General features: G+C 37.5%; 1 protein-coding gene across 3 annotated transcripts; it reads left to right on the top strand.

Moving 5' to 3' along the window:
- The first annotated feature begins 129 nt into the window (after positions 1-129).
- On the top strand, positions 130-27,331 carry TMEM156 (transmembrane protein 156). Of its 3 annotated transcripts, none has more exons than XM_032686054.1 (8): positions 130-978; positions 2,364-2,689; positions 7,010-7,285; positions 8,852-9,031; positions 11,108-11,215; positions 14,288-14,392; positions 19,949-20,055; positions 27,261-27,331. In XM_032686054.1, the coding sequence occupies exons 2-7, from the start codon at positions 2,590-2,592 to the stop codon at positions 20,044-20,046; spliced, it is 867 nt and encodes a 288-aa protein (XP_032541945.1). In that variant the 5' UTR covers positions 130-978; positions 2,364-2,589; the 3' UTR covers positions 20,047-20,055; positions 27,261-27,331. The 3 variants fall into 3 exon arrangements, with proteins under 3 accessions (XP_032541945.1, XP_032541947.1, XP_032541946.1); XM_032686056.1 differs by lacking the exon at positions 27,261-27,331 and adding an exon at positions 20,578-20,813; XM_032686055.1 differs by lacking the exon at positions 130-978 and having other exon boundaries at positions 2,251-2,689.

The raw sequence follows: 27,331 nt of genomic DNA, 5'->3' as shown, positions 1-27,331 counted from the left end.
CCGCCCCCTGCCGCGGGGCGGGAGCGCCGCGCGCCGCGTGTGGCGGGGCGGGGCCGGGGCCGGGGCCGGGGCCTCTCCCCTCGGGCTGTGGCGCCGCGCGCCCCCTGCCGGCGGGGCGAGGGGGAGCGGCAGGGGAGGTGGTTTCTCCTTTTGTGGGGTTTCTCTTGATTAACCCCATAAAAGTTTCGTCCTGTCCCTGCGTACCTGTCTTCCAAAAGCACGAAGCCGAACTTTTCCTTAGCTGCCCACTCCCCCATTTCAGAGAAATAAAGCTGTGGTGACACAGGTCGCAGCCTGTAGCCTCCCCTCTGGAATCTGTGCCTGTGTGGTGCTGAGGCAGCTGCTCCTCACCGCCTCATGGGCGAACACACACAGCCTCTTCTGCCCTCGTCGATCAATGCCTTACCAGGGACTGCTGCCTTCCAGAGATGGAATGACTTTCCAAATTAATAGACTGTGTGACAGCATGTAAGGGTGCACGAGGCCACTGCTGAGGCATAGCGGTGCAGGTTTGATGCAGTAATGAGATAGTTAGTTCTTGCTTTGTTTAATTCTGCATGGAAATATGGGCTGTGTGGCTGTGTGCTTTGTCTGTCTGCCAGTTCTCACTCTGGCTGGCTTTAAATGATTGAGCTAATTTGAACTAAACTTGACTAAAGGATAGGGTTTTCAAAGGTACCAGTTGTTCCAGCTGTGTAAAAATTATTAGCTAGGTGGAGAGCAGCGTGCCCCAAGGAATCTATTTTCCAGGTCTGTTTGTGGCCAGGCCACACATGCTGAACTGCCTGAGGATAGCAGTGTCTAAAACTTAAGGTGTCCCTGGGGAACATGCAGGCAGATCACATCTGGGCCCTCTGAACACAGAAATGAAACTAAAATGTGCCATCACAGTAGCCCTAAAATAGATATTCCCCATCTGTACTGCATAGTTCTTGGAAGCCTTCTTCTATAAAATCTAAAGCTCAACATATTCCACAGGTTAATACTTTTTCAGCCTGAACTTGGGTGGGATCCTATAGGGCAATTTCTATTTTGACCTTGGGCACTACCAACAGCGATGACAGTCTGACTATATCAGAAAGGGACAGATACTTGACAAAGTCTTCCTGCTGTTTTCTAGTATTTTCTACACTCCTTCTGGACAGATAGGATGGGTGAACACCACACAACCTTGAAAACAGGAAAATATAAATTGATACAGAAGATACTTAAGGGGCGAAAACAAAGTAGAGCTAATTTGCTAATGGATGACATAAATTGCATAGTGTTGTACTTTTTAAATTCATATCTATGATTTTTTGTATCCTATTACTTCTGTTCCACCATACTGCCAAAAAATCAGTCCATTTTGCTTTGGTTTCGTTGCTTTCATTACATAAAAGCGATGTATTTAAAATATCATATTAGTAAACTTCTATTCCCTGCAGCTTCGTTGTCTCTTTCCATAGAATGAGTACTTCTACCTGCCTTACTCATCTTCTGAGATAACTAGATGACGAGAAAAGTGTTTCAAGTTTTTAGAGCACCTCTTATTTTAATTTCAACAGCATTGCTTTGTTTGGGTAGTACTCAATATTTAATGGGTTGTAGGAAAAATACACATCAGAAGACAGCTTTCTGAATTAATGAAATCCTTTATACTTTATATACTCAATATTTGAGTCAAAATTTGAGGGTTTTTTTTTACATATGCATTATTGAGAGTACTTTTATTCAGAACATTTCAGAAATGTTCTTTGCAGTCTTATCTGCAAGAAGAATTTATGGAATATCATGGTGATTGTCAAAATGAAATACTTCACTTTTTTAACTGGAAAGTTGAGTTGAAAAATTGTGACTACAATGTATAGAAATAGCAATGGCTCTATCCAGTCTTCTTGTGGTGTAATGAATAGTAAAATACACACTGAAGACACTTGACAGATTGGCAACGCACCTGTTATCTTTTAAGAATACAGCAGCAATGATAATATGAACAATTCATTTCATTGTACCTAGCCCATCACTTATTGCCAGATCAGAAATTTTAGATTGTAATGACCAAATAAATAGTCTATTAAAGTCTCAAAGATCTTGTGTTACATAACATTATCTTCCCCCTAGCCCCAATGCGTATATATATAAATAAAACAATGAAATATCCATATCTGACTCATGTGGTTCTGAATCATTTTTATAATGAGGGTCTGATTCATTTTTTTAAAATCTTCTTGGTCAAATGAGAACAAAATTCCTCCCCAAAGATAATTAATTTACTGTTTAGAAGGTATATGAAAGTAGCTATTAGGGAGTTCTTAAAACAAAACTACCCCAAATGTATAGAATAATTTCTATGCATGATTTTTCTCTTATTTTCATTGTAGTCTGTGCATTTTATCTTCACTATATTCAGTTGTATCATCCCCATCTATGCCAACGTAAGAGCAAAATGTGGCTTTCTGCAGCTTAATGTAACAAGAAGTAAAAAGGAAAGTCATAATAAGAAAAGGAAATGAATAGATGTTATTTTGCATAAAGTCTGCACTAAGTTAAAAGCTAAAACAGGAAGGAAGTTACCACCACTCTGCTAGATGGTAGCGCTTCAGTGACATGTGCTTGCTTTTGAGAAAACCAGCAATCTTCAAATTAGTATTAGGAATAATTACTGTGTTTATATTGTGTTTACCTGAATTTTTCAAAATACATGAAGGTGAGTGATCAGCTTTTATTTATTCTGAAGACTCTTATTTATTCTGAAGTCTGATTTCAATTGAAATGTTGACACGTACTTTCCTAAAACTGATAGTTAGGATGCTGCACTCATATGGACTTTGAAAAAGATATAGACTTTTTTTATTAGATTATTAATAAACAGAGTTAATTATATGAGACAATTTGAAAGGAGTTTGTCATTCACTTACATACTCTGCAAAATTTTTGGTATTTCTATGCAACTGTATTTTTGCTACCTTCATCATGAAGAGGGTAGTTAAATTGCTTATGTCCTTTTATACCAGGTACCAATGTCTTAAAAAAAAAACTTAAAAAAAGTTTTTATACTTAAATGCCTATAAACCTTTGTACAATTACTATCCGTTAATGAGATGTTGTCTGTGAAAGAGATATGCAGTGGTAACCTGACAAAAAATAGAGCGTAATAGGTGTAGCAGCAGTGCAAATCTTTTAGCACAAATGTCAAATACACCCTAAGGGCTGATACTGGACGTGGGATGAATGCAAAATACATGTGTGTAAGTTATGCATTGAGTGCTCTCTCAAAAATCCATAAATAAATTAATATTAAAATAGTTTTGTCACATTCCTTCCTAAGTAAGCATTTGAATAGATAAATGTTATAATGAAAAGCATCCCTTTGACAAATGTTGTGTTTTCTCAGGCATCATGAAATAATTTATTTATGAAACATAATTTTCTGAAAATATTTAGTATCAAAATATATCCAGATTAGGTTACTTATATTTGTACTATTTTCAGTAACCACAAAGAATAAACATGCCAGTAATTAGAATATCATGTATAGACTTTTATAATTTATAAATGAACAAACTTGGTAAGCTGTCAGAAATTTTGAATAGCATGACATTGATAAATCACTTTAAGATATTGGAATAATTAATGTTTTACCTCCATTCAGAAGCAATCAAAGTATTTGCTAGAACAGACTATGCAAATAAACAATGACATGACTATTACTAGAAGAAAACATTAACCTTACTGTCAAACATCAAAGATTTTTCCATAATAATTTTCCTAGGTTGCACTTATTGGAGATGCTTTATGCTGCAATAGTGTGATCACTGCAGTTCTGGTATCTACATAAAATCTTAAGCACAGCATGTCTAAAATAAGATTGTGAAGTATATGAGCAGAATAGAATTATATTTGGAACAGCATATAATTATATTTGGGAAATTAGAATTATTGCTGTATTTTGGATATTTTAAAAACTCTGTGACTGCATAACAGACTGGGTAACAATGTTTGAATTACATGAGAAAGTAAATATGTTGAATGATTTCTTAACAAATTCTGAGGATTTTGGGTCTCTGGTTCATTGGAAACTGGTTTTATTTCAGATTTTGTGACAAACCTAATATGTAGAGAATTTTTGGTAGATGTTTCAAATTGCTGGTTACTCCATGAGGCTTCAGCAGAGTTGTTGCAAATCTTTGAGATGTGAAATACAGTTGCTGAATCTTCCTCTGTGAGTGGTTCCTAAATTAGTGGCAGAGACTTCCTAAGTACTGAATGTTTTATCCCAGGGGAAGTTCCAGCCTTTATTTTCATTCTGGAGAGGGAATAAAAACGGAAATTTCTCATTAGACAAAAATTTAGGGGGAAATCAATTTGCAAAAAACAAGCTTTAAAAAATTTATCCAAAGAATACATTTCAGCATTGCCAGAAGTGAAATGTTTCCTTTATATTTGTAAAGCAACCCACTTGTTTGGTTGCAAGTCATTGAACCTTTGAACTACATTGCTTTAGGGCAGGAGGTGGTCGTTTTGGAGTCTGGTGCTTTCAATCCCAGACCTGTCCCCTGGGTCCAGCTACTTGATGGAGTGTATTTTCTTTGATCTATCCACTGTGTATTTCCCAGCTTGTACCTTAGGCCTTGTATCTCTACAATATTATGTAACTATAGTTTCCGTAAGGAAATTATCAAAATGCAACTGTATATACTGCTGCATTTATTCAAAATCAGATCAAATGAAAAAGAGTCAAACCAACCCTAAGTGAAATATCTGGGATTTTCTTAAGGGGAAGCAAGTTTTTTACAAATTCTAATTTTCCCTGTGAGTAATTTCATTTTAATGGAATTGAATTTTCTATGGAAAAACACCCTGTAAATAGAGGCTTAGTCAAAGAATTCGATAATCAAAGAACTTCCTAACATTAAACATGCAGATTGCAGGTCTTTCAATATAAAGCACTTTCCTAAAGGTACTTTGCATGGTTTTATCTCAGCAATCCTCTTAACTCTTCAGGCTGCCTGCATTCAGGTTTCACAAACCCCTTCCCATATTTCTAGCTGTGTTTACACTTGGGAGGGTACTTCCCAGTCCTGAGGTAAGGAGCAAGCCTCCTATGGGTATGGCTCTCTGTCTGCCATATAATTCACTGGGAAAATCTAGTCTTGTTGTAGTGTTTCTTAACAGTGCTCAACAATATAGATCCCTCCTTAGAAAGGCCACAGTCCTGTGACTCAGAAAAAAACCGCTTTACCTATGCTAGATCATAATTTGATTGGTTTTCTCAGTAGAGATCTTTCAAGAAGATGGTAAGCACCCTTCCTAACACAACAGCATTCAAAGTTTTTCCACTCAGGTGACATGCCTTTTCCACACCTACAACATGGCTCACAGGCAGCCCTGGAGCCTGTTTAGCCATGTGTGAAGTTCAAGGTGGATTTCACAGTGCTGAACATAGGTTGCTGTTACAGCCCTGTCAGCAGATTCTCAAGTCCACATACAGGTTTCTTGGTGAAAAGGGTATATTAGAGAATTATGATGAGTTGTCCTTAGAAGCTGTAGCAGTGGTTTTGGACTGGTTGCCCAGGTGCACACACGGCTTGCCATGAGAGCAGAGTAAGCATTCAATTTCTCCTCCTGGCTCATCTCCATAGAGAAGTTCTACACAAAACATCCCCTTCAGCTGGAAGAATTTGACCTCAGGAGGCTGCTCCATGCCAGGTTGTGTGGGTCAGATTGTAAGCATTTTGAGAATATGTTTTTTCTTGCCTCAGGGAAAGATCAAGCCTTAAGTTTTGTCTGACATTTTTCCTTTTTTATCAAAATTAACTTTTTCTTTCCTGCGTAGGATGTGTGTTTTACATTTCAATTTATTATGTTTTATAAGGAGTTTATGACTCTCTCGTAATAGTGTTAGTAAAGTGAAGATAATTGGCTTTGGCATTGGACTTTCGATTTTATTTCTGTATCCTGTCCGAAAATCCTGACTGAACCATTTCTGAGGTCAGTCTGCTGCTCTGCAAGCACGGGTGGCCTGTTGAAGCTGTCAGATTGCAGCTGAGCACTGGAGCAATTAAAAGCTATCTTCAACTCTCTATACATAAAGACTTATGAACATATTACTCCAGTTGCTCATAATGGGAGTTTGATGCAAAATTTCCTCTTCATACAGACGCAAGGGTACTACTAGAATTGGAAACACAGCTACAAAACTATAGGTTAGTGCTACATCAACTCTGGGAAGTGGTTATTTGTATTTATAATACGTTTCATGTCGAGGTCACAGAAGTATTTTATTCTTATTTTTTTTTATACTGAAAAAATAGTTCAAAGTTAACAGAAGTAAAAATTTGCATGAAAAAGTTCTACTTTTATGTGGAAGACCGAATGACAGTCATTAATAATTAACTCTGTGGTTTTTGCTGCTTGCCAGAACTGCATTAATGTACTCTAGCTACAGTACTTTTATGCTGAAATTTGACTATGAATACCAAACCTAATAGTCATAATTAAGGTTTCTGTTTGTTGACTGAACATAAGTGAATGTGAAGGGTGTGGGTGGAGGGTTCAGCAGCATTTCTGTGTATTTTCACTGTGTGGTTTCAATGTCATTTGGAAAGAAAGTTTTCATTCTGATTATAGCTACTTTAGAACATAATTGTACTGGAGATTTGCAACTGCACAGTTCCAGGGCTATGTTCCCCTTCTAAACGTGTGCTTTCATCTTCTTTTCAAGTACAATCAAATTGGAGCAGCTTTGAAACAGAAATGTGTCTAGATACCACTGCAAATTCAAGTTACTATTACAAGAGATTTCTTACAATTCAGCAAATAATATCCAGCATTTAGGTTCTAGGAATACATTGTGCGTGCTTTCTCTTAAAAATGATGCATTCAATGTGCTGTCATAATCCTCAAGAAAAAAAGTGCACTTCATGGTAAGATGGTTGAAGGATTCATTACATGGCATTTCAATGTACATATTTGTCCATATGTCCTCTATGACTGTCTTGCTGATACAGTACTCTTTCTTTTACAGCTAACACTGTAATTGTGTCATGCATGGATACCTGTTCATCGAATAACACCACTTTTCCCCTTTGCACTTTTAACAATTCTTGCAAAAGAGCAGTGCAACAAAGAAGAGAAAACCAGAATATTTTGCTGAAGGCCATTATAAATAATTCCGACTTCCAAAATATTCCATGTATTTGCCAGTCCTCCGGGAGGGAACAACAGTCTCATACTAAACGCACAGAGTGTGAATCCAAGAGGAGTGTGAACGTTGATCATCAAGGATCAGTAGCTAAAAAAAGTGAGTGAAGAGAAATACTTACTTTTGAAGCAGTTAATTACAAAATAAAAGACATGTTTTTATTTTGTAGTTAAAAGAAAGTGGTTCTCTATGGTCTTTGCAAATCTACGAACAATGTCTTTTTTTAGCTTGTCTTTGCATGGCTAGAAAATGCAGGTTTTATGCCAGATTCTCAGTGGCATTTGTTCCTATCTGTCAGTGAAACATGTTAGTAGCAAAATGTTGATTTATTTCCTTTGAGGATCTTGGATAAAACAGGGCGAGGGGGGGTGTTATTTCATTATCTTTAGGGGACTTTCTATTGGTCTGGAAGGTGGGTGCTGTGAGAAGAGTGCCTTAGCCAGCAGCCACCTGGAATATTTCTGTTGTAAATTCGACCTCTGCCATCTGGCTTTTATGAACACTCTTATAACCCCAGTTTTTAATCTTGCTTTTAATCTTTTAATCTTGCTAAATTTTCTGATATATTTAATTTATTTTTAAGGAGTTGTACTTTATGATAATTTTTCATGCTGAATTTACTTTTAAATGTCATTGTGGAACTCTGTCTGTAGATTGCTGGTCTCGTGAAGATAGGCGTGAGAAAGTATCTGAAGAACTAATTCAGTTGGTAGCTATTCAGATGGCAGCAATATAAGAAATAACCATTTTTGGTTTTGTAGTCTATGATATCCACAACTGTGTAGTATCAGAAATGGCCATGCTTGTTTTATAAAAAGCAGCACTGAATAAGGAATGGCACAGCAGTACAGAGAAGAGTTCAGCAACATTCACATCTTTTCAGAGCAGTAGCAGCACATTCTTTCTGTGCCATATACACTTGCAAATATCTGGAAACTTTAAGGGGAGAGGATGCTTCAGTGTTTTGCTTTTCTAACATTGTCAGCAACAGGGGCAATTGACCAAGTCCTGAATATAAGAAATGCAGTTATTTTCCAACCCCAAAATTTTCTTATTACAAAATAGCAGTCTTAAGTATGGAGTATAAAAAGTTATACGTAGACAAACTCTGTTCTCAATTATACCTGTACAACTCAACACTTTTTACAATATCTCTCACCTGTTTCTTGTTAACATAGCACAAGTCTCACAGCTTGTGTAGTTTGAAGTGAAACAAGGACCTTCTTCAACTGATAGGAGGCAGACTGTGTACACTTCAAATCTCTATCATCGTGTGGCTTTTACTGGGGTTTTATTTTTCGTAGCCTGATTTTTGCCTGTTACCTTTGACAACTGACAGAACCAACAAAAACCTGAAAACCTCTGAAGCTGACAGTAAAGCAAGAAAGGGGCTATAATTTGCAGGGGAAATACTGTTTGTATAGGTAATCAATGCTCTTCAGATCTGCTCAGTATCCATTTGTCCTTTTTATAGCCAATAATGTAAAAACCAACTATATGTTTTTGCAAATGAGACAGAAAACTTACTGTTCTTCTTGAGAGTTGTCTCTTGGTTTACCACTTGTTGTACAACAGTTTTGTTTTAATTTTTAATTCCAAAAGCAAAACCTTGAAGTGAAAACAGATGATGTTGTTTACTTTTATAAATATTTTAATTCTCTACAGTTTCCAATAAAGAAGTAGAGCATAATACTTATTACCTGATGATAATACACATCAACAATTCTATAGTCGGAGGAAGAAATGCAGCCGAAGAACACCTAAATCATTCTTGTCTAATGGCAATGATGGAAGACCAAAATGACTGTATGAATATTTCACTGCAACTGAAGTCTTATGTGGAATGTAAGTTACAACAGAGAATCACAATGGAAATCAAACCAGAAACAATCTTGATAAAGAGAAACAAATGTTGCAAAAAATATCTAGTAGGTAGTTCTCTGCTTTCAGCAATCATTTGAAAGTATTTAAATATTTCACAAGAAGAGAATACTATTTTGATCATCCGTTAGTAAAAGACCATTGTTAGTAGACAACTAACAGTTTTGATAGTGATCTAAAGCAGATTTAGTTGTGGCCTTCTTTTTTTTCTAAAAGAAATACAGCAAAGTAAATGTCTGTACATTGTCTTGCTTAGCAGCAACAGACTCAGAAATTACACATGTGAAAAAACCTGGAATTACAGTTTTCCATTCCTTGGTAATGGCATGACCCTGTTGTGTTGGAGGTAAATTTAAAAATCCCTGTTAACTTCGGTGGTAGAAGAATCAGGAGACAGTTTTGACTTTTCTTGGTGTTGTACTGCAATATCCTACTGTACAGCCTCACTACAGTATGCTTAAAAGATAAATGTTCAGCTGAACTAGACTTAGTTTTCCCTGAGGACAGCCTGCAGTGTTTATATTTCTCTTTGTGCTGCAGGAGTTTTTTAATGGATTGTCTGATCATGGTCACAAATTCCATTCTGTCTATATGCGACACTTATCATTTGGAAATTGCTGAATTATGACATTAATTTGCTTTTGTATGGGAAATGCATTTTATGCTGCACCTTTGTTGGAAAAAAATGCGTATTTTGGTGTTGGCTTAACCTATGTTAGGTAAGTCCAGGTAAAATCCTAGAGAAGAAAGGGCAACTTAGGGCTGATTTTTTAAAAAAATAATTAGGTCTAGCTATGAAAGGAGCATAATTTGTAACTTGCCCTGCTAACTTGTGCTAGTACTATGAGCTAACCACCCTTTGCTAATGCTGATTTACTGAGGTAGTAGTTATCTCAAATTAGCAATAAATATTAACAACACATCTTTTTTTTTTCCCTCTTTACTTCAAAACAAAGCTAAAGAGGTGCTCAGGGCTTTTACTAAGAAGGGCTGATACACAAGTCATTACAAGCCACTACAAGATGGGGTAGGGTGCTCTCTTTGAAAGGAGCCTAAATTACTGTGTAAAAGGTATTTTTAGTTCTGAATTAGGAGGGATAATCTGTGCTTCAGAGAGCCACGGGGTTGTTGGCACTTACCACATGAGTTCTCAATGGAGAAGATACACGAGGGGAGATGGAGGTCTAATTATACTATTCTAAGTCAAGGAAAGGGAAACAGTGGTTTGGCTACTGTCTGTAATTAATTTTTTTATGAGTCTGAGTAACATATTTGTTTTTTAAAATAGTTATTTGGCAGTGCTAAGGTATGCATTGAAATGCAGCTGCCAGAATAGTTTGAAAGGTCTTTCAAACAATCCGAAAATTCCCCACATCCTTTCTTTGTCCTATATAGTCCTGGCTTGTACTTGTTATTGAACTAATTCCCTGTGGAATGTGGGTTCATTTCTGCAGCAGCTGTTGTCCAAAAGAGCAGCCTACCTCCTGCACCCAATCCCATGGGATTCTCCCCCAAGGCAGTTTTAGTTAAAAGAACTCCCCAGAGAGCTCCTGTAGGTGGCATTTCCTCACTTTTTTATAGGAAAATTTCTATAGAATGCCTTCTGTATAAGGTAGAATCTTATCTTCTCCCATATATGAAGATAGACCAGGAAGCTGAAAATGCCAGTACTGGACAGTGAACCAATTCCTTCTGTGCTCCATCCAGATAGAGGAGACATATTCTACCCTTGTTCTACCTTAAATAAAAATGTTGATCTTTGAAGCATTTTCTTCCTGGCTGAGTTGAAAAGTTTTCATTCTCTTAGCTACCTGTAACTATTTCAGCTCTGGGGAGATAAATACAGGTGAAAATTAAGCTAAATTCTAGATAGGAAATTTAATTTCAAAAACCAGAGAAGGCTGAAAGAAAAAGGCATAATCTCTTTTGTTTTGTTTTGTTTTTATCTATGGGGATAGACACGACCTAAAACACTACCAAAATATAATGTTCTGCATTTCTCTGCTGCTTAATTTCATCTCTTCTATGTTTTGTGGACAGATCCAATGTGTATGACGAAGATCATTTGGCTCACTATGATTCCAGTAGTTTTTGTGCTTACTATTTCAATCGTCATCTACAAAATAATCCAAGAAAATAAAAACATCTGTAAGTAAAAAAAAGTTAATCTGCAATTACAAAACTGTTGTTTATTACTGTAGTTCAGACACTGATATTTTAATTGTCAGATGGTAAAAGTTTCTTAGAGAGGGACTGAAGTACTTGGATGACTGACAGTATCACCTCTCACCTCTGAATTGTGGATGCAAATTCAGCCTTGTTGATGGTGAATGAACTGTGGGGTTTTTGACAGATGCTTGGTGGCCTATGCTCCTTAGTGATATGAACTTCTGATTTCACAGTGATTTCAGTAGATGAAACAATTACAGCTGAACTTTGTGGAAGGTTTTAAGCAGAAATGTCAATGACCAATATAAGCGGATTGAAACAACCTTTTTTTCTTACTGAAGATGATTCATCTAGGTCATGGTCAAGAAAAATTACAGGACTGATAGGAGGAGATATGCACTCAGCTGTCTGTCCTAAAAACTGTCTAAATTCATTGGTGGTGTAATCCACTACAGGTCAACCAAGCTGTTTCTTCTTAACCCCAGGGCTGAATTAATCCTGGACAAGATTTTTTCTCTTTGCTATTATTTCAGCAAAGAAAACATTGCTGTGATTTGTGAACCAGTACTTTTGACTATTCCAAGTGATTAGAACTTTGCTCTGAAAGAACTTGCCCCAAGTTCAGAGACTGAAATGATTGTTTCTGCATTATGCCTTCGCCAGCCAAGACAGGTTCTTCCTATGTAATTCACTTGGGATACAGGCTGAAATCAGATTTATGGTGTTTTTTCTAGCAATTAAGGAAAGCAAGAACAAAAGTGTAGGAGTACCCTGAGCTTGAGACTTTTGAGCAATAAAGTCCTCTGCAAAAAAAACAATGCAGAAAATTGACCACTTGTGGGCTGCTGGTCCTTGTTTTTCTTCCCAAGTCAGAGGGAGGTGGTACAAGGAGCACGCTCCCTTTTGTCTGTATGAAAAGAATATTACTTAACCTGTTACTTGAGAGAATAGTGCTTAGGTGCTTTCACAGCAATTTCCTGAGACTTTCTGCCTGCATCAGCCCTGAGTGGGCAGAATGCTTCCAGACAACCAGCATTTAGTTGCTATTATCAGGCTCGTGTCCATTCCCCTTGTAGTTCAGAAGTGCTGAGTGGAGACTCTGGTCACAGGGGTAATAAAAAATGATAAACCATAACCATTTCCCTCATCATCCTGATGTATCCACAGGCAGTTTTGTAACGAAAGAGCAATAGGAGTATGGCGTTAATCATAACTGAAGGAAGAAGAGTTCCCCCCCAAAATGTTTCTGTGACTTTTTTTTCATAATGTAAATACTTTATGCATATATTTTTAATGAATAAGCAAAATAGTTGATTGAAATGTCAAATTTGTGTCCCCCTACCCCAATTCAAGAAACTCCTTACCAGATTATCTTGGTTAAAATACATGATCTTTTACTTATTGTTAGAACCAAATTCTGAGACCTATTTTATGTATAAAAACCCCCCACGAAGTGTAAATTAGGTCTTTATAAGCAGGCTATTAAGTGCTCTAATTTAAAAGACTTATATTTGTAATCTGAAAACTACTTATAAATGTCACTTCTAGGATTTTCTATGCTTTGAGTCATAACATCTTATTTTTGATGAACAACTATAAGTACTGATAATTAATTCTTTAATACCTTTATTCTTAAACATCAGTTGTCTATTAAGTGCGTGTTTTTTAGCATCATCATGGACACAAGCAGGGAGGAAAAGATGCCTTTTGAGGCTTCTAATTACTGATTTGCTTCTAGAATATTTGTGTTAATTGTTGAAAAGTGGGTTTATGAGTTAAATTTATGATATATAACATAATAAACAACATCGACATGTTACTGATGAAAAGAAAAGCACATAAAGTCAGATTTAAAGGCTATATTCCTGATGTGTATATATCACAAGATATAATTTTAACTGAACCTTTAATTGCAAGTCTATGTATTGCTTTTTTTCAGTAGTGCTGAAAGAATACAGAAGAACATTACTGTGTTCCTGAAACAGCTGCTATGAATTTTTCCATAATTCATTGTCATGATTATTAGTTGTAATTTAGTTAGTAGTTTTTCTCTTAATTTCTGAGCACCACCAAAAGCTGTTAAGAGATATGGAATTATTCATTTCCTCTTGAGACCTTGCAAGGCATTCTGTTAGGCAGACACTGAGACTCTCTGAAATGTTATTTTCATGAGTGAATAAAATAAAATATCCAAATAAATTTACTGGAGGTTACAAATGATCCATGAGAAAGGCCCTAGATTAGAAATTAGTTGTTTTGCCTTTTCCCTTCCTCCCTTGTCTCACAAACACTTCCAGAGCTTCCTTTGACATTAACTGTTACAGTGTATGCTTAGGGCTTCAGCGTTTTAGATCTCCACTGGCTATTCATAAGAAAATCATGACCTAAATAATTCTAATTTAATGAACTTCTTGGTGTTCTCAAAGGAAAAAGATAAAAATAAATTCTGTTACGTAGAACTAAAAGCGAGCCTGTCACCAGAAGCTGGCTGAGCTTCTGGACTGCAGTCACTGTAGAACAGGGGTGACCATAAGAGCTGCACAATTGTCTGCAATAAGCGAACCAAGACTAAATGTTTAGAGAGCAGCAGAAGGATGGAAAGACTGAGGAGTTTATGAACTGGGTGCTGAGGAACAGTCAGAGGTGTTCAACCCAGCTCTATCTTTGTGAGTGGTGTGGAGCTTACTCTCAAATTGGGCTTCCCAAGATGAACACCCCACACTTGCAAATAGTTTGTCAGCTCTCTAGGATGCCAGTGCACTCCATCCTTGCTATCCCACTGTCAGCACTGTGAGTCCAAACCTGTACTGGAATGTGTGCTTTTTTGATATCCTTCCAAAATTTGTTAAAGGTACACAGTATAGAAAAACACAAGGAATAATTTGAAAGGGAAAATATAAATCATCTGGCCCTTAGTTTTCCTTATCCTCTTATTTCAACACCTTCTTGATTTTTTTAATACCTTCCAAGGTGTTCAACAGTTTAAGAATGAGGGGTTTACCAGCTTTCCTTCTAATCTGTGCTGAGACTAACACATTTTGTTTAAAACAGATTATAAACACAGAGTAGCAACATCAGTTTCTACTATTCTAAGAAGAAAGGGTTCCAGACATTCAAGAAGAACCATATCTGCTACTAAAATTCATCCTTATCCTGGTAAGTAATATAAAGGTAAAAAAAAACACTTAAAAAATCTTGAGGCCTGAGGAGGTCAAGAAAGATTTTTTAAGTCTTTCCTGTCAAGAAATGCTTCAGGTTTGTTTCAGAGTTACCTTGGTCCTACACAAATTTTGTCTGGCTTATGTTATGGAAATATTTTTGTATGATAAAGAAATAATTCTGACAATAAATCTGTAAGAAGACTTACATATTTCATACGGGAATGGTTCTCCCAGTCTTCTCAGAGTGTTGCATTAACAACTTTGAGGTTTTTAACTCCTTTTCATTTTTGATCATGTTATGTGCCAGGTTTGAGGTTTGGCAGCTGAGCGCTTTGTGTGTGTACGAAAAGTATAGAGAGATGTACATGTGTGTATGTATGCTCTATGTGTTTGTGATTCTTGATAAAATCTGCTACCAAAGCATGGAATGTAACAGGACTCAAAAAATGGCTCTGCTGGCACTTTGTAGCCTATTTCTAGGATAAAATTCCTACAAAGTACAATTTTTGTGTTTCAGATAGGAAAAAAATTGTGGTCTTCCGAGAGTGTAGTATGTTTTAACACAGATAAATTAAATGGCATGGATAAACTCAAAGTTTTGATTCTAGAAGTTATGGTTTGGTAACAAATCTCTGTGTGAGTTACAATTAGCAGCTACAGCTGTGAGTGTTACTGACACGGCTAAAAGATGCTTTAATTAATTTCATGGCTTCTGGTTTCATGAGGGGAGCTATATCTTTAAAAAGATTAACATGAACATATAGAACAATAGCTATAAATGGCAAACTAACCTCCCTCCAAAAGAAGAAAAATACCAAGCCAGCAAATAAAAAAATTATTTTAAATTTGGCTAGGCTTGAGTACTTTGCTATTTGTCTTGTTAGTTCTTCAGGAGTCAGAGGAGATGCAATAATTTCTCTCTACAACTCTGTATTTCATGGCATTTCAATTTTACCTAGAAAAGGGTGAATAGCTCCTTGTCTGTCTGAACTCTCCTGTGAGTACAATTTATGCTCCTTGCTCTTACAGCACTGGCTACCTCTGAGATATATTTATGAGCTCATTATTTTCATCCAGCAGGAAAGGAATTACTTTTCTGACATCTATTGTCTTGACTAGCTTAACTAATACCATACCTGTTTTATCAGCATGTTCACAATGGCATTTTTAGTGTTGTATATCCAAAGGCATTTTTGATGTGGAGTTTTACGGAAATTCTGATCTAGTTTTACTAGATTTTACTGAAGATAATAGGAATTCCTTATTGGTCTGTCATTCTCACTTCTATGTGACTTCCACTTCAATCTATTTGTGTAACCCAGAAAGATGTTTAATTGCATGAATTGCTGTAATAAGATTATTTTAATACAAAATTCTTTGATTTCACACACCATAATTTCAGTCAATCCAATCAATTTCACAGTTTATACCAATGTAATTTAAAGTGGAGTCAAATCCATATGAAGAGTTTATTCTTTCCACGATTGCTAAGTTTAAGATTTGCTACTGTGATAATGGATTATAAATAGCTATAGATGCCTTTGTTCACAGCCCTTGATGATATTTTCACTATCATTAGCGCATAGCTTGCAATATTGAAACAAAACATTGAGACAATACAGCCACCCTGGAAACACAGTAATGAGTACTTGAGAGGATGTGACCGTACATCATACAGATGAAAAGATGTATAGGTACTACTGAAAGGTTATTCAAAGTTCGGAAAGCTATAAGGGATGAAAAAGAACAAAACCTATATTTTGAGAATCAGAGTCAATTCCTAGGTAGCTCAGAAAATTACTGTCTTGATGTCACTTTGGTTCTACAAAAAGATAATTTACAGCATGGATGCCTGTTATGTGAAACTGTTAGTGGCTTTATGTACATGAATTATTGTCATCAAGTCCCACAGCCAGAGGAGAGGGGAAAAATGTTCTCTAGGGTAGGATTAAAGTTACAAAACTTCCAAATTAGTGGTGCTACAAGGGTGTAAGCACATATAGTGAGGACAGGGTGCTTTAAAGCATTCTGGTCATAAATGTTGTCTAAATATTGTCTGCGCTGTTAAGGCAAAAAAGAACACATTAGAGTGTGAGCTGTACAAAGCAGGTTTTCTAGACTCTGGATCTGGTCCTGTCGTTGTATTTATGTATAATAGTCTGGTCCTACCATTGTATTTACGTCTAATAGTCCCTTGAATGGTATGAACTGACAGAATAGAGTTACCCTTAAATGCAGCCACAAGAGAAGGGAAAGGCTAGAGGGTGCTTTTTTCTTTAGTGCAAGAAGTAAGTATTTTTTAAGTGGCTAATCTGTATTTCCAGACATAGAACAATTTTGTATCAATGGGACTTGATAGTAACACGTGGAAACACATGGCAAATAACCCACAGAAGAAATGTCACTTCCTTGCTTTGTGTTCGCTACAGAGAATCCTAGTGAGATTCCCACATAAGAGAATTTTATTACAAGAATTTCTTTAAGAAACTTTCTTAAATTGAAGAGGCAGTAGAAGAGATTTTAGAACAGTGTAATAAATTAATAATAGCAATCAGAAGACTAGAAAGTAACCCCCAGAGTGTTTTAAAAGTACTTAGATAGAAACTGCTGAATTATCATTGCAGCTTACTGCTTAAATCAGCCTCAGTTGCACATAAAGGGAAGGCAGTTATACTTATCCTGCTGTTATTCCTTTTCCTTAGCTCATTTTCCCTATACCACTTTAGTACCTCTACTATGTTTAGTACTACTAACTGAACTGCAGCTGTTCTCATATAGTTGTATCTTAAAAAAAAAAATCAGCCTGGGGGCATGGTACGGAATTGCTTGTTGGGAGTAGGCCAGTGTGTGTGAACTGTTTGCTACTTTATATAAAAAAAACCTCAAACAACAAGTTGCATAGGAAGCAGATTGTATAAATGAGGACATTCAATACCTAAGCTGAATCTGCTCAGCAGGGTCTGGAAGTTTCATTAATATAACTAATGGGTTATACTTAAGTGGGAGTTTATATTACTAGAATTCTACCACTATAGATTTGCATTTAGACTTTCTTTTCCTAGAGTAAGAATGGCATTCCTAGTTTATTTTTCTCCTATTTTAAAAGTGACATAAGGTGTGTTGGAATTCTATGCTAGAATTGGACCATGTAGAGAGGGAATCATATGGTTAATATCTTGTTATTACTGTACAGTCTCTGTGGGCAACCTTAGTTCAAGCATAATGCATTGTTCTACATTTCTCAAACAGATATATTCTCATTTTCAGTGATACTCCATTGGCTCATGGAGCCACAATTTGGTTTATTACATTTTAGGATACAAATACAGGATTCTTTGTCTCACACTACTGGCTCACAGTAATACAAAGTTAATTTTCATAGATGGTAATTTTATAAATCATCCTGAAAGAAAGACATCGCAGTATCACGGTGACAACTGGGACTCAGAGAATAAAACCTCAGGGTTTCTGGCCTGCAATTGTTTCCTGACTGTTGAGACTTTTTGACATTCATAGCATTTGATATAAGTGGGCTTGACAGCTGTAATTTGCACATAAGAAACAACAAGACAAATTTCCTCTTGGTCATTTAAATTCCTGTATTGTTTTCTGTGCTACACCATTACAAATAATAGTTCCTCTCCTACATGATTAGAGGAAATAGGGGAAATTCTGCTGTCTCTCTGATGTGTTGCTACAGCTTCAGGTTAGTTGACAGGTTGGAAATAGAAGCAAATGCTGACTCAGTAGAGTCAGGGCTGGAATCCCAGCGAGTTCAGATTCACTCCTCCTTGTATTCTGCAATACATTTTCTTTTTAACGAAGAGAACAGGCAAGATACATCTTTTGCAGCAGCACATATATGCAAAACCAAGAAAGGAGAAACCTGTTTAATCTTGACCAATGGAAGTATCAGCGACTTTGTTCTGATCCCTCTTGGTTCCTGTCATAACTGAATAGTTGTTTTTTCCTCTGCAAGTGAAATGAATAATGCTGGGAAAAGCAAAGCTTGTCATAGTATTCAATATTTAACAGAGACTTAGATGTTTCTGAGATGCAACGTTTCCAGAGAAAAGTGCAAAGCCTTATTATCGCTTTGGGGCTTTTTTATTCTTCAGATAAAAAGGAGGATAAAATCCATAGGATACAGGTAACTTTCAGGAGCTTTTTAAAGCCCCTGAATGCTTTCCATAGAGCACTGATGCACAAGAGGCCTTTTTTCTGCTTGATTTGCATGCATGAAGAACACTGTTACACACAGGCACTGAAGGGAATATTAGCCTACATTCACATTCTCTCCAGGTTCATCCTGGAGGTGAAACAATACATTGTTATTTTTTTAAAACTATCCCAGTTTTATTTTGAGTTTGCTTTTCATATTCAGTTGCTTAATGGCAAAGATCCAAACTCTACTTTTTGATTGCATTTGTAAAGAGAGAAGCCCAAATGATACAGTCAGTGGAGAAGGGAAGTAGCTAAATATAAGTAGCACAGTTTATCCTCCTGTTATCAACTCAGTAGAAATCCATTTGTAAGCTTACAGAAGTAATGGATGGTCAGGGAGAGGATGGACCTGGAGGTAAAATATTTTGTTCTACAGTAGTTCTTTGACAAATGCACTGGATCAACAACTCTGCGTTATTTGCCTGACAATGCTATTTCTGCATTTCCTTATCTGTATCACAGCAAGATATGAGGATTGGTGTTATCAGTGTGCTAAAGGCATCACCACACCTTTCCTGCTTCTGAGGTTCATGCTGTCATCTTTGTTAACAACATGGTGATACGCAGTATCTCCCCCTGTGTATGACAAGTGAGCTGGGGCCACACCATGTGTGCCTGAGTGGCAATCTGTGCTGCCCTTAAGTGAAAATTAATCAGTTGTTTCTGCTTAACTGGCCAAATGTAGGGTTTTGTATTTTGGGGGACTCATGTCAGGACCTGAGGGAATGGCCTGAAATTGTGTCAGGGAAGGTTTAGGTTGGATATTAGAAAAAGGTTCTTCCCCCAGAGGATGGCTGGGCACTGGAACAGGCTCCTCAGGGAAGTGGTCACAGCCCCAAGCCTGACAGAGTTCAAGAAGCATTTGGATGATACTCTCGGGCATGTGGTATGACTCTTGGGGATGGTCCTGTGCAGGCCTAAGAGTTGGACTTGATGATCCTTGTGGGTCCCTTCCAACTCAGCAAATTCTGTGATTCTGTGAACTCCAAATCTGCATGCTTTTGGATTTTCACTATTCAGTAAATTTCAGGAGCAATTTATTTGCCTACCTTCAAGCTGCTTCCCAGGAAGACTTAGGATCAGCATGTTGTAGTCCTACTGGTATTAAGAAGAAGTTAAATACAAAACATGGTTAGTACTTTCAGTAGTTCCTGATATGTATCTGTGTCTCTGGGCACTGAAATCTCACTGAAAACCTCTTTGTACATCTCTGTCTTATGTTCAGATATGTCTCAATTATTTTCAAACTTGCATATTCAAGTTCAACACTCTGCAGATGTACTTGCTGTTTTATAATATGGATAAAAATGATTTTAACTTTCAATAGTGAAAAGTAGCAAACAACAGATTCCACTTACTGCACAGACCACAAAGATACTGCCTGTAATTCCTGAACAAGAGCATTGTCATGAGGATCAACTCTAGATCTAGAAGGTAAGTAAACATCTTACAACTCCAATTACTCTGTTTTGCCTTGTATTTTTGGAAGTAATAGTAGGCAATATCTGCTCAAAATAAATTACTACTTTGTCTAGCCAAGTATATGAGATGAAAAACTGGATAATGTGTTTTGTAAGATGTAGGTGGCAGGAAAAGAGAATCAATTTTCCTTCTGCTACCAAAAGTGATCTATAATCAAATGTGTTAGCCCATTAAACCCTGTGTGTCCCTGCAGGTCCTGGTGCAAATTCTGACACTTTTTTTCTGGTGTAAAGTATTGTGTCCTACACTTCAGCAATGTACTGACATTTGTTTCCGACAAGGGCAGAGGAAAAAAAGCAATTTGCAAATGATCTCTGAAGAAAATCCCATATTTTAAATACATAGCTTGCTGATGAAATTCCCCAAACCAAAGAATTGGATCACTCTGATGTTCTCACACCAGTCAGAAGGAATGACGAGAAGTTGGTTTCCTCTTGGAACTAAAACTAATCTCCCACTTCTAACTTTCTCCAGGCCTTGTGCTCCAGTAATTGTTTCAGGAAGTCCAGATGTAAGGAAATAAGTCTGGAAAGAAATGTGCACTAAGAGGTATCTCTTCCTGAAAATACTTGTAATATCTCGAAACAGAACAGATGCTACTTGAATAAGTAATATAGACAAGGTTATGCTACTTGAACAGATGATATTACTGTGTGTGGTAATTTTTTAGGTTCAAGGCTTAAGGAGGCTCCTTCTTTACCTTTATTTAAATTGGATGGAGTTTTATATTGAAAACTCAATATTATGTCATGCTATCTTTTTATTGTGTTAAAAAGAATTGAGGTACTGAAGAGCAGTTTGACTTTTTTTGCTTCATGTGGAACCATGAAGATGAAATTGTATGTTGAGAGCAGAGCTAAAGAATAAATTTTTCAACACTGTTGCTGACAGAAGATGAGATACTTCCATAATAAATTAAAAACTGAGCTAGATAATTTTTTTTGGTGTTTGAGTGAGTCTAGCTGGGTCATAGGATGGTGTACTACAGTAATTAAAAATACTGACCACTTTTTAAGTGGTTGCCATCCATAGATCTTACGAGGACTTACAGAGATGAGAAATTGTTATTCTTACTGTTCTAAAACGAGAATATCAGGAGGCACAATGAGATAACATGAGTTGGGAAGTCTGTGAACATAACTGAGAGCACCTCTCAGATCATCTGAGTTCAGCTGTTTGCCATTTGGACTCAGCTTCCGAGTGAGCAGGCATTTTGCAGGCCCCATCAGCCTTCCTGTAGGGCAGCTTCTTCCTTTTCTCAGAGACTCCTCCCAGCCATTTCAGTTCTAGACCATTTTTTTTACTGATATTTGTCAACTGTCTCTCTTTATCCTCCCATATCCCTGTCTGCTATGTACCTGCCCACCTTAATTGGTTTTTTGTGAGAAGATTTACTCTCAGGTTAAAAATAAGACATTTCTTAGGTTGTAATAGGTTGCGTCACTAGGGGGGTGCTCACCTGTATTCAGTGCCTTCATTTATACAGTATTGTGGCTGATCACAAGCGTGCTTTGTCCGTCCAGGATGTCGCGTTCACCAAAACTCATCTTTTAGAAGCAGGGAAAGAAGTCATGGCCCATTCCCATGCAAATTTAATTTTTGTGTTGCTAGACATGGGAGTAAATGTTGGGATGACCTTTTGCTTTCATTATCTTACGTGTTAAGTATTAAAGGGTAGAAAGAAGAGATGGAATAACTTTTCAGATATTTGATTGCTTTATGAGACAATATATGAGATCTGGGACACTTTGGGATTAATCAATCCCTTTCCTTAATCTCTGGGTGAGTGACTGAAAGAAGATTAGGTGTTTTGAGAAACCCCAAAAGCCTTATTCAATGCTGCACTGTACAGAAGCAGCCTTGCTTTCCAGGCCATAACTCAGTCTTCCTGTCAGAGGGACAACTGGCAGTGAGGTGAAAGCTAGATGTGATCTGTGGGAATAATGCTGAGTACATGAAATTATAGTGTTACATGACATTGTGTGAAAATATTATTAAAGGATGTGGCTGCAGAGGCAGGAACTTAGATCTAGATCTTGCCTTTCATGATGTTAGGTTTTGAATACATTTCTCAAAGGCATACATCTCAGAGCTAAACACTCTGTGAAAATAGTCAAAAGCGCTTTCTGCTTTAGCTTTCTTCACTTCCTCCAAAAAACCACTTCTCCCTTCCTCTGATAAGGTCAGATTCAGCTCATTACTACTTGTGTCTGTGTGTGGCTCAGTGGCTACCAATGCTGCAGCTACTGAAAAGCTTGCTAGCAAGAAGTGCTTTTGGTTACCAAGGCTGGGGAAGGAGATTGTCATCTGCTTTTCTCATGAGTGCTGGGTTTGTCTCTATGAAGTCTCTACAATGCTGCTAAAAACTAGTTTGCTCAACAGGGAGGAGCTGGCTGTGCTACAAGTGCTGCACATGAACAGCTGAGTCCTGAGACTGAAAAATGCCAAAATGATTAAGTTCCAGAATTGACAAAGACAGTTTTAGACTACATTGACTTGATAAAACCTGTTTTTCTTCCAGAGAAGGAGGTGGGATGGAGATAAGAAGTATGTATCAGGAGCTTCTTGATCAAAAAGGATCATCTTTGTATCACACTGACTGCTGCTCCCCTGAAGCACATGCATTTCAGACCACTGATACGAGAGCCTCCTCAAATAAGGAAGGGTTCTAGCCAGAGCTAGAAATCTGAGTGAGTTCCTGGGATAGTGCCACCCTTCCCTGCTTCAAATCTGGCTTCTGTCTAGTTGGTAAGAGTTACCTCCATGCCTGCCCTGGATCAAATAGGCAAGACAGGGACAGGCAAACCATTTTTGAGCTACACTTCTCCTCATTTCCAGCCAGCTGAAGCTGCTCTAAGAAAAAACATTAACCACAGCACAGCGTTTGATTCTCTGTCAAGAGGCTGCCTACACAGCAGCTGTGGTAGTTGTAACAGCAGCATGAGAAGGAGGAAATAAAAAAGCAAGGATCACTCTGATCACCATCATTATTGCTACTGAGCTGGAGAACCTGCTGATGGCCTCAGCAGTGGCCCTTAACCCAAAACAGTGAAAGCTGAAAGGCTGAACAACATTATTTTTGGCCACAGGAATGGTCAGGGGAGACTGATTTGCATATTATTTGCTCATTGCTGAAGTTTGCAACAGGGAAGTATTCCTCTTGTTAGTGAATTGAGAGAGATACCTATAATCAATTACACATTGAAACTTTCTGCTGTGTTTTTCTTTTCATGCCAGAAAAAGACATGTTTCTTTCTATAAGTGTATTTTAAAGTCTTTAAGACAATACTGTTGATCATAAAATATACTGATAAACATATGACCATATGTTTATAAATATACTTATATCCCATGTGTCTGTGTGTATCTATATATCTGTGTGCATCTATATATCTGTGTGCATGCACAGACATGCTTAATTATTTACTATCACGCTGACAGCTAATTCAGTTAATAAAAAATGCACAACTTCTGCGCTTGTGCCTTTGCCAAAGGAGAATCTCTTCAGCATAGGTTACTTAATCTCTGTGTATTTTCACAGTTACTATTATTTTTACATTTGAGTGCCGAAGGTAAGAATCCTCCTCTGTTTTTGCCATCTTTCATTAAACTACCATATTAGCAACTGCCCTGGAAAAAATTAATAAGCAATTTCTCTTAAGTGTTTTAAGACAGTCCTCTCCTTACATATGTCATGGTTTAGAAATGGTATTTTCCAATTTAGTACTCCTGCTAAAACCACATTGCTGCTTGCTTCCCCTCCCACTCCCCCTCCAACTGGAAGTACAGAAGGCACAGATCACGGTTTGAGTTAATATTAATAACAAAAGGTATAAGACAAAGAAATGATTTACGCTGCTCTTCAATCTTTGAGTGATTGGGGCAGAATAAAAGCCACGTGTTTATATAGCCTGAAGAGAAATCATGAGGCCTCTCCTGCAGTACTGCTCTCCTCTGCCTGTTTAAGGGGAAGCAGCACTGTATTCTCTGAATCAAAAGCAGCACTAATGGATTTCATGAATGACTAGGGACAGAACACTGTTCTATTTGGGGAAATTAGAGACCGATACAGACCTGACAGTTCCTGGAGGAAGTGCTGTTATTTTATGAAGAAAGAAGGAAGAAAAACTAAGTGTCTTAAAGCCAACTGTTGTGGACTTTCCCTTTTTTTCTTTTTTTTTTTTTCTTTTTTTTTTCTTGGAAGTGCCCAGTGCTATGCTCTGACCTGATGCTAGATCAAATTCACCCAAATAGGTCACTATTATCCCGAACATTTTATTTACTGCAATCTTTTTGACAATCAATGCCCCAAGGGAAAGATAAAACAATCTTGATGTCCTACATCCCATTAATTCTTTTAATAAAATGGGTATACATGCTAAAGGCTGCATAAAAGATAATGAAAGTTCCACATCAGCAATTGCCAATGATTTTTAGTACACTGCCTTTTGCCATCAATGCTTTCAACTCTCTTTGTAAAGAGCTTTAAGATTCTTGAACATGTAAGGTGCTTCACATCTCTGTATTTCTTTCTGAGTGACAGCGCTACTGTATAGTCAGATAAGACAAGTCAGTCTCCCAGTGAACATAGAATTTAAGGCAGGATCTTATCTTCAGGTGAAATGGATTATAACACTGGACCACAATGTGGATGACAGGTAGGGACGACGCACAGGGAAGCATGTGTATGGCTGAAAAGATGAAAACCTCTTTCAAAGAAATTGTAAAATAGAAAAATTTGATGGGTCCTTTTACTCTCTTACAATCTGAGAAGCATGTGGACATGAACCCTCCTATGGCCAGAGTAAATAACTAAGAGTATGAGAGGTTGATTCCTATCCAGCTACATTCACAGTATCATCACTGCCGTTGTTTTCTAAGGAAACAATCCCCTAGCAAATTAGGAATGTGATTGTGCATATTCTAGTCTAATGCCAGAAAAGTTCAGTGCAGATGTACCTAGGATATTACCTGGGCTTTGGCTCAGGCCCCTGCTACCTTCTTGAAGAGGTCTTTAAATGCCATCATTGCTGAACTTAGTAGCACAAACAGAAAATGCAGCTAAAAATATTCTTCCCCTGCTTTTCCTTATGTGACTGTGACTTCACAAAAATGTTTTCATATTTTAAAGAATCTCTCTCTCATCTGTCTTCAAGCAAGACACCCACAGAAACAACAGAAGATAGATATTATGCAGAGAAAACAGTGAAACTCATAAAATATTCTAGCAAAGACAAGTACCAAGTGTGCTCAGGAGAGAGAGAAAGATTACAGTTAAGCTGTTTTTCATGCAGGTGTTTGTGAAGAATAGTAGGTGTGATTTTAAATTGCTAGGATCCTTCCAATTATCCTTTTGACACCGTTTCTGAAAAGCACTGCTTCAGTGCTCTGAAGTGATACTACTGGGGTTAAAGCTATCATTAAATATGGAGTGAAGCTGCTGAAGGCAGAAGTTCCTACTAATATACTGACCTACTGGGTTTGCCAGTTGGCTCTTTTTGTTAGACATAATTTTTTATACTTTCAGTAATTTCTGCAGATAACTATGATTCTATGATTAATGCCCTCATGCAGCTTTAAATTGTTTTCAGAACTGTATGCACTCAATTACATTTGTTTTTTAATTACGTTTGTTTTTTAAGTATCATGAAAGGTAATTCCTCCTCTGTTTCTGCTTCATCTTAATCTTACATTGAAATGAAAACTCCTCTCAGTACAAAAGAGCTCACAGAATCAGATTGCTGAGCACATTCCAGGGTACTTGGCACAGTTATTGGGTCCTGCATAAAATGCATGCCAGGATGTGCTTCTCTCCAAAACAGACACAAAGGGTTCCAAAGGGAAGCAATCCTGCTTGCTGGCAGAACTGGACTGTAAGGAGCACTGTGCAGGCTGTTTAAACCCACTGTTCCATTAGCCAGCATCAATTTTTGATGCATGGTATCCTGCCTACACTTGTCATTTTCTAGCTCACTTCAGCAGCTGCTGCCTCCAGTATGATTTCACAGCCAAGGTACATTTCTTATCCCAGCTCTTATGATGTAAAAGAAAATGGAGACAGACGTTGTAACTGGGCCTGCAGCTACAGGAACTACCAGAATGGGTGACAAGTTAAATTTGCTTTTTCACTCAGTGTGCAAATAAGAAGTACAGAAATCCTGTGCTTCCACACTGCCTCCCTCTTCTCCTCCCTCATCATTGCATAGTTCCCTAAAAAGTAAGCTGAACTTGATTGAGATCAGAGCATTTTCATATTTATTGTTTACTTTGAATACATAGTCATTGTTTACTTTGGCTGAACACCAGGTATCTAGTGGGCCTGTGCCCAGTCCCTCCAGAGGGAAGGGGAGGGGGGAAGGGGGAAAAAGAAGGGAAAAAAAACCCTACAGAAATGAAGCTACTAAGAAAGGGTGTTTATGTTTACACAAAGAGGGAAGATGCTATAAACACTATACACACAGAGAAGAACTAAAAATAAAGATACTTCCCCACAACCGATGCTCTTCTCCCCCGAAGGAACTGCCCGACCGCTCCGCTCAGCTACCTGGAAGAGAAGGGGCCACTTGCTTCCTTCCCGTCTATTTTATATCTGAACTGACATAACATGGCATGGAATACCTTATTGGTAAAATACACATCAAATGACCTATCCTATTTCCGTTTCTTTCATCACATGTTACTCTGGGAGATGAAGGCCAAATTTCAGAAGTGTCATCGATGATTACTGAGAAGCATTTCACTTGGGAGTGTGGAAAAAGCTGCTTTCACTTCATTATTTCCAGATTTGTCCCACTGTGTATCAGTACAGAATGGGAAATGCAGTTGGGCACAGAGGGGCACTTCAGCCAGGTGAATATGATAAATGCTCTCCAGGGCAGCTTTTGGCTCAGCTTCCCTGAAAGTGGGTAAGGCCCAGTGTGCCTCACTCAGGTTGCTGTATCATACTCTCATGGGGCAGGTACCTGAGCCACCATTCAGCTGTCCAGTATCAGTCTTAGGCCTTTTGACACAATTTTGTCTGCCTTTTAGTTCCACTGTTGTTGTCTTTTGTAATAAAGAGGAGAATTCATTACTGTGAAAGCCAAAATTACAACATTTGAGATCAATTAGGAAAGACCTAACTAACCTCCTCTTTTTTCTGATACTGTTTTCTTTAGTTTCAGGTATTGCCATACGATATACCATGACTATTGGATGAAAGAAGACACATTGTACACCACAGAAGAAA

The sequence above is a fragment of the Chiroxiphia lanceolata genome, chromosome 4 (assembly GCF_009829145.1).
Source record: "Chiroxiphia lanceolata isolate bChiLan1 chromosome 4, bChiLan1.pri, whole genome shotgun sequence".
Taxonomy (NCBI): Eukaryota; Metazoa; Chordata; class Aves; order Passeriformes; family Pipridae; genus Chiroxiphia; species Chiroxiphia lanceolata.
This window is presented reverse-complemented; position numbering and strand designations above follow the sequence as displayed.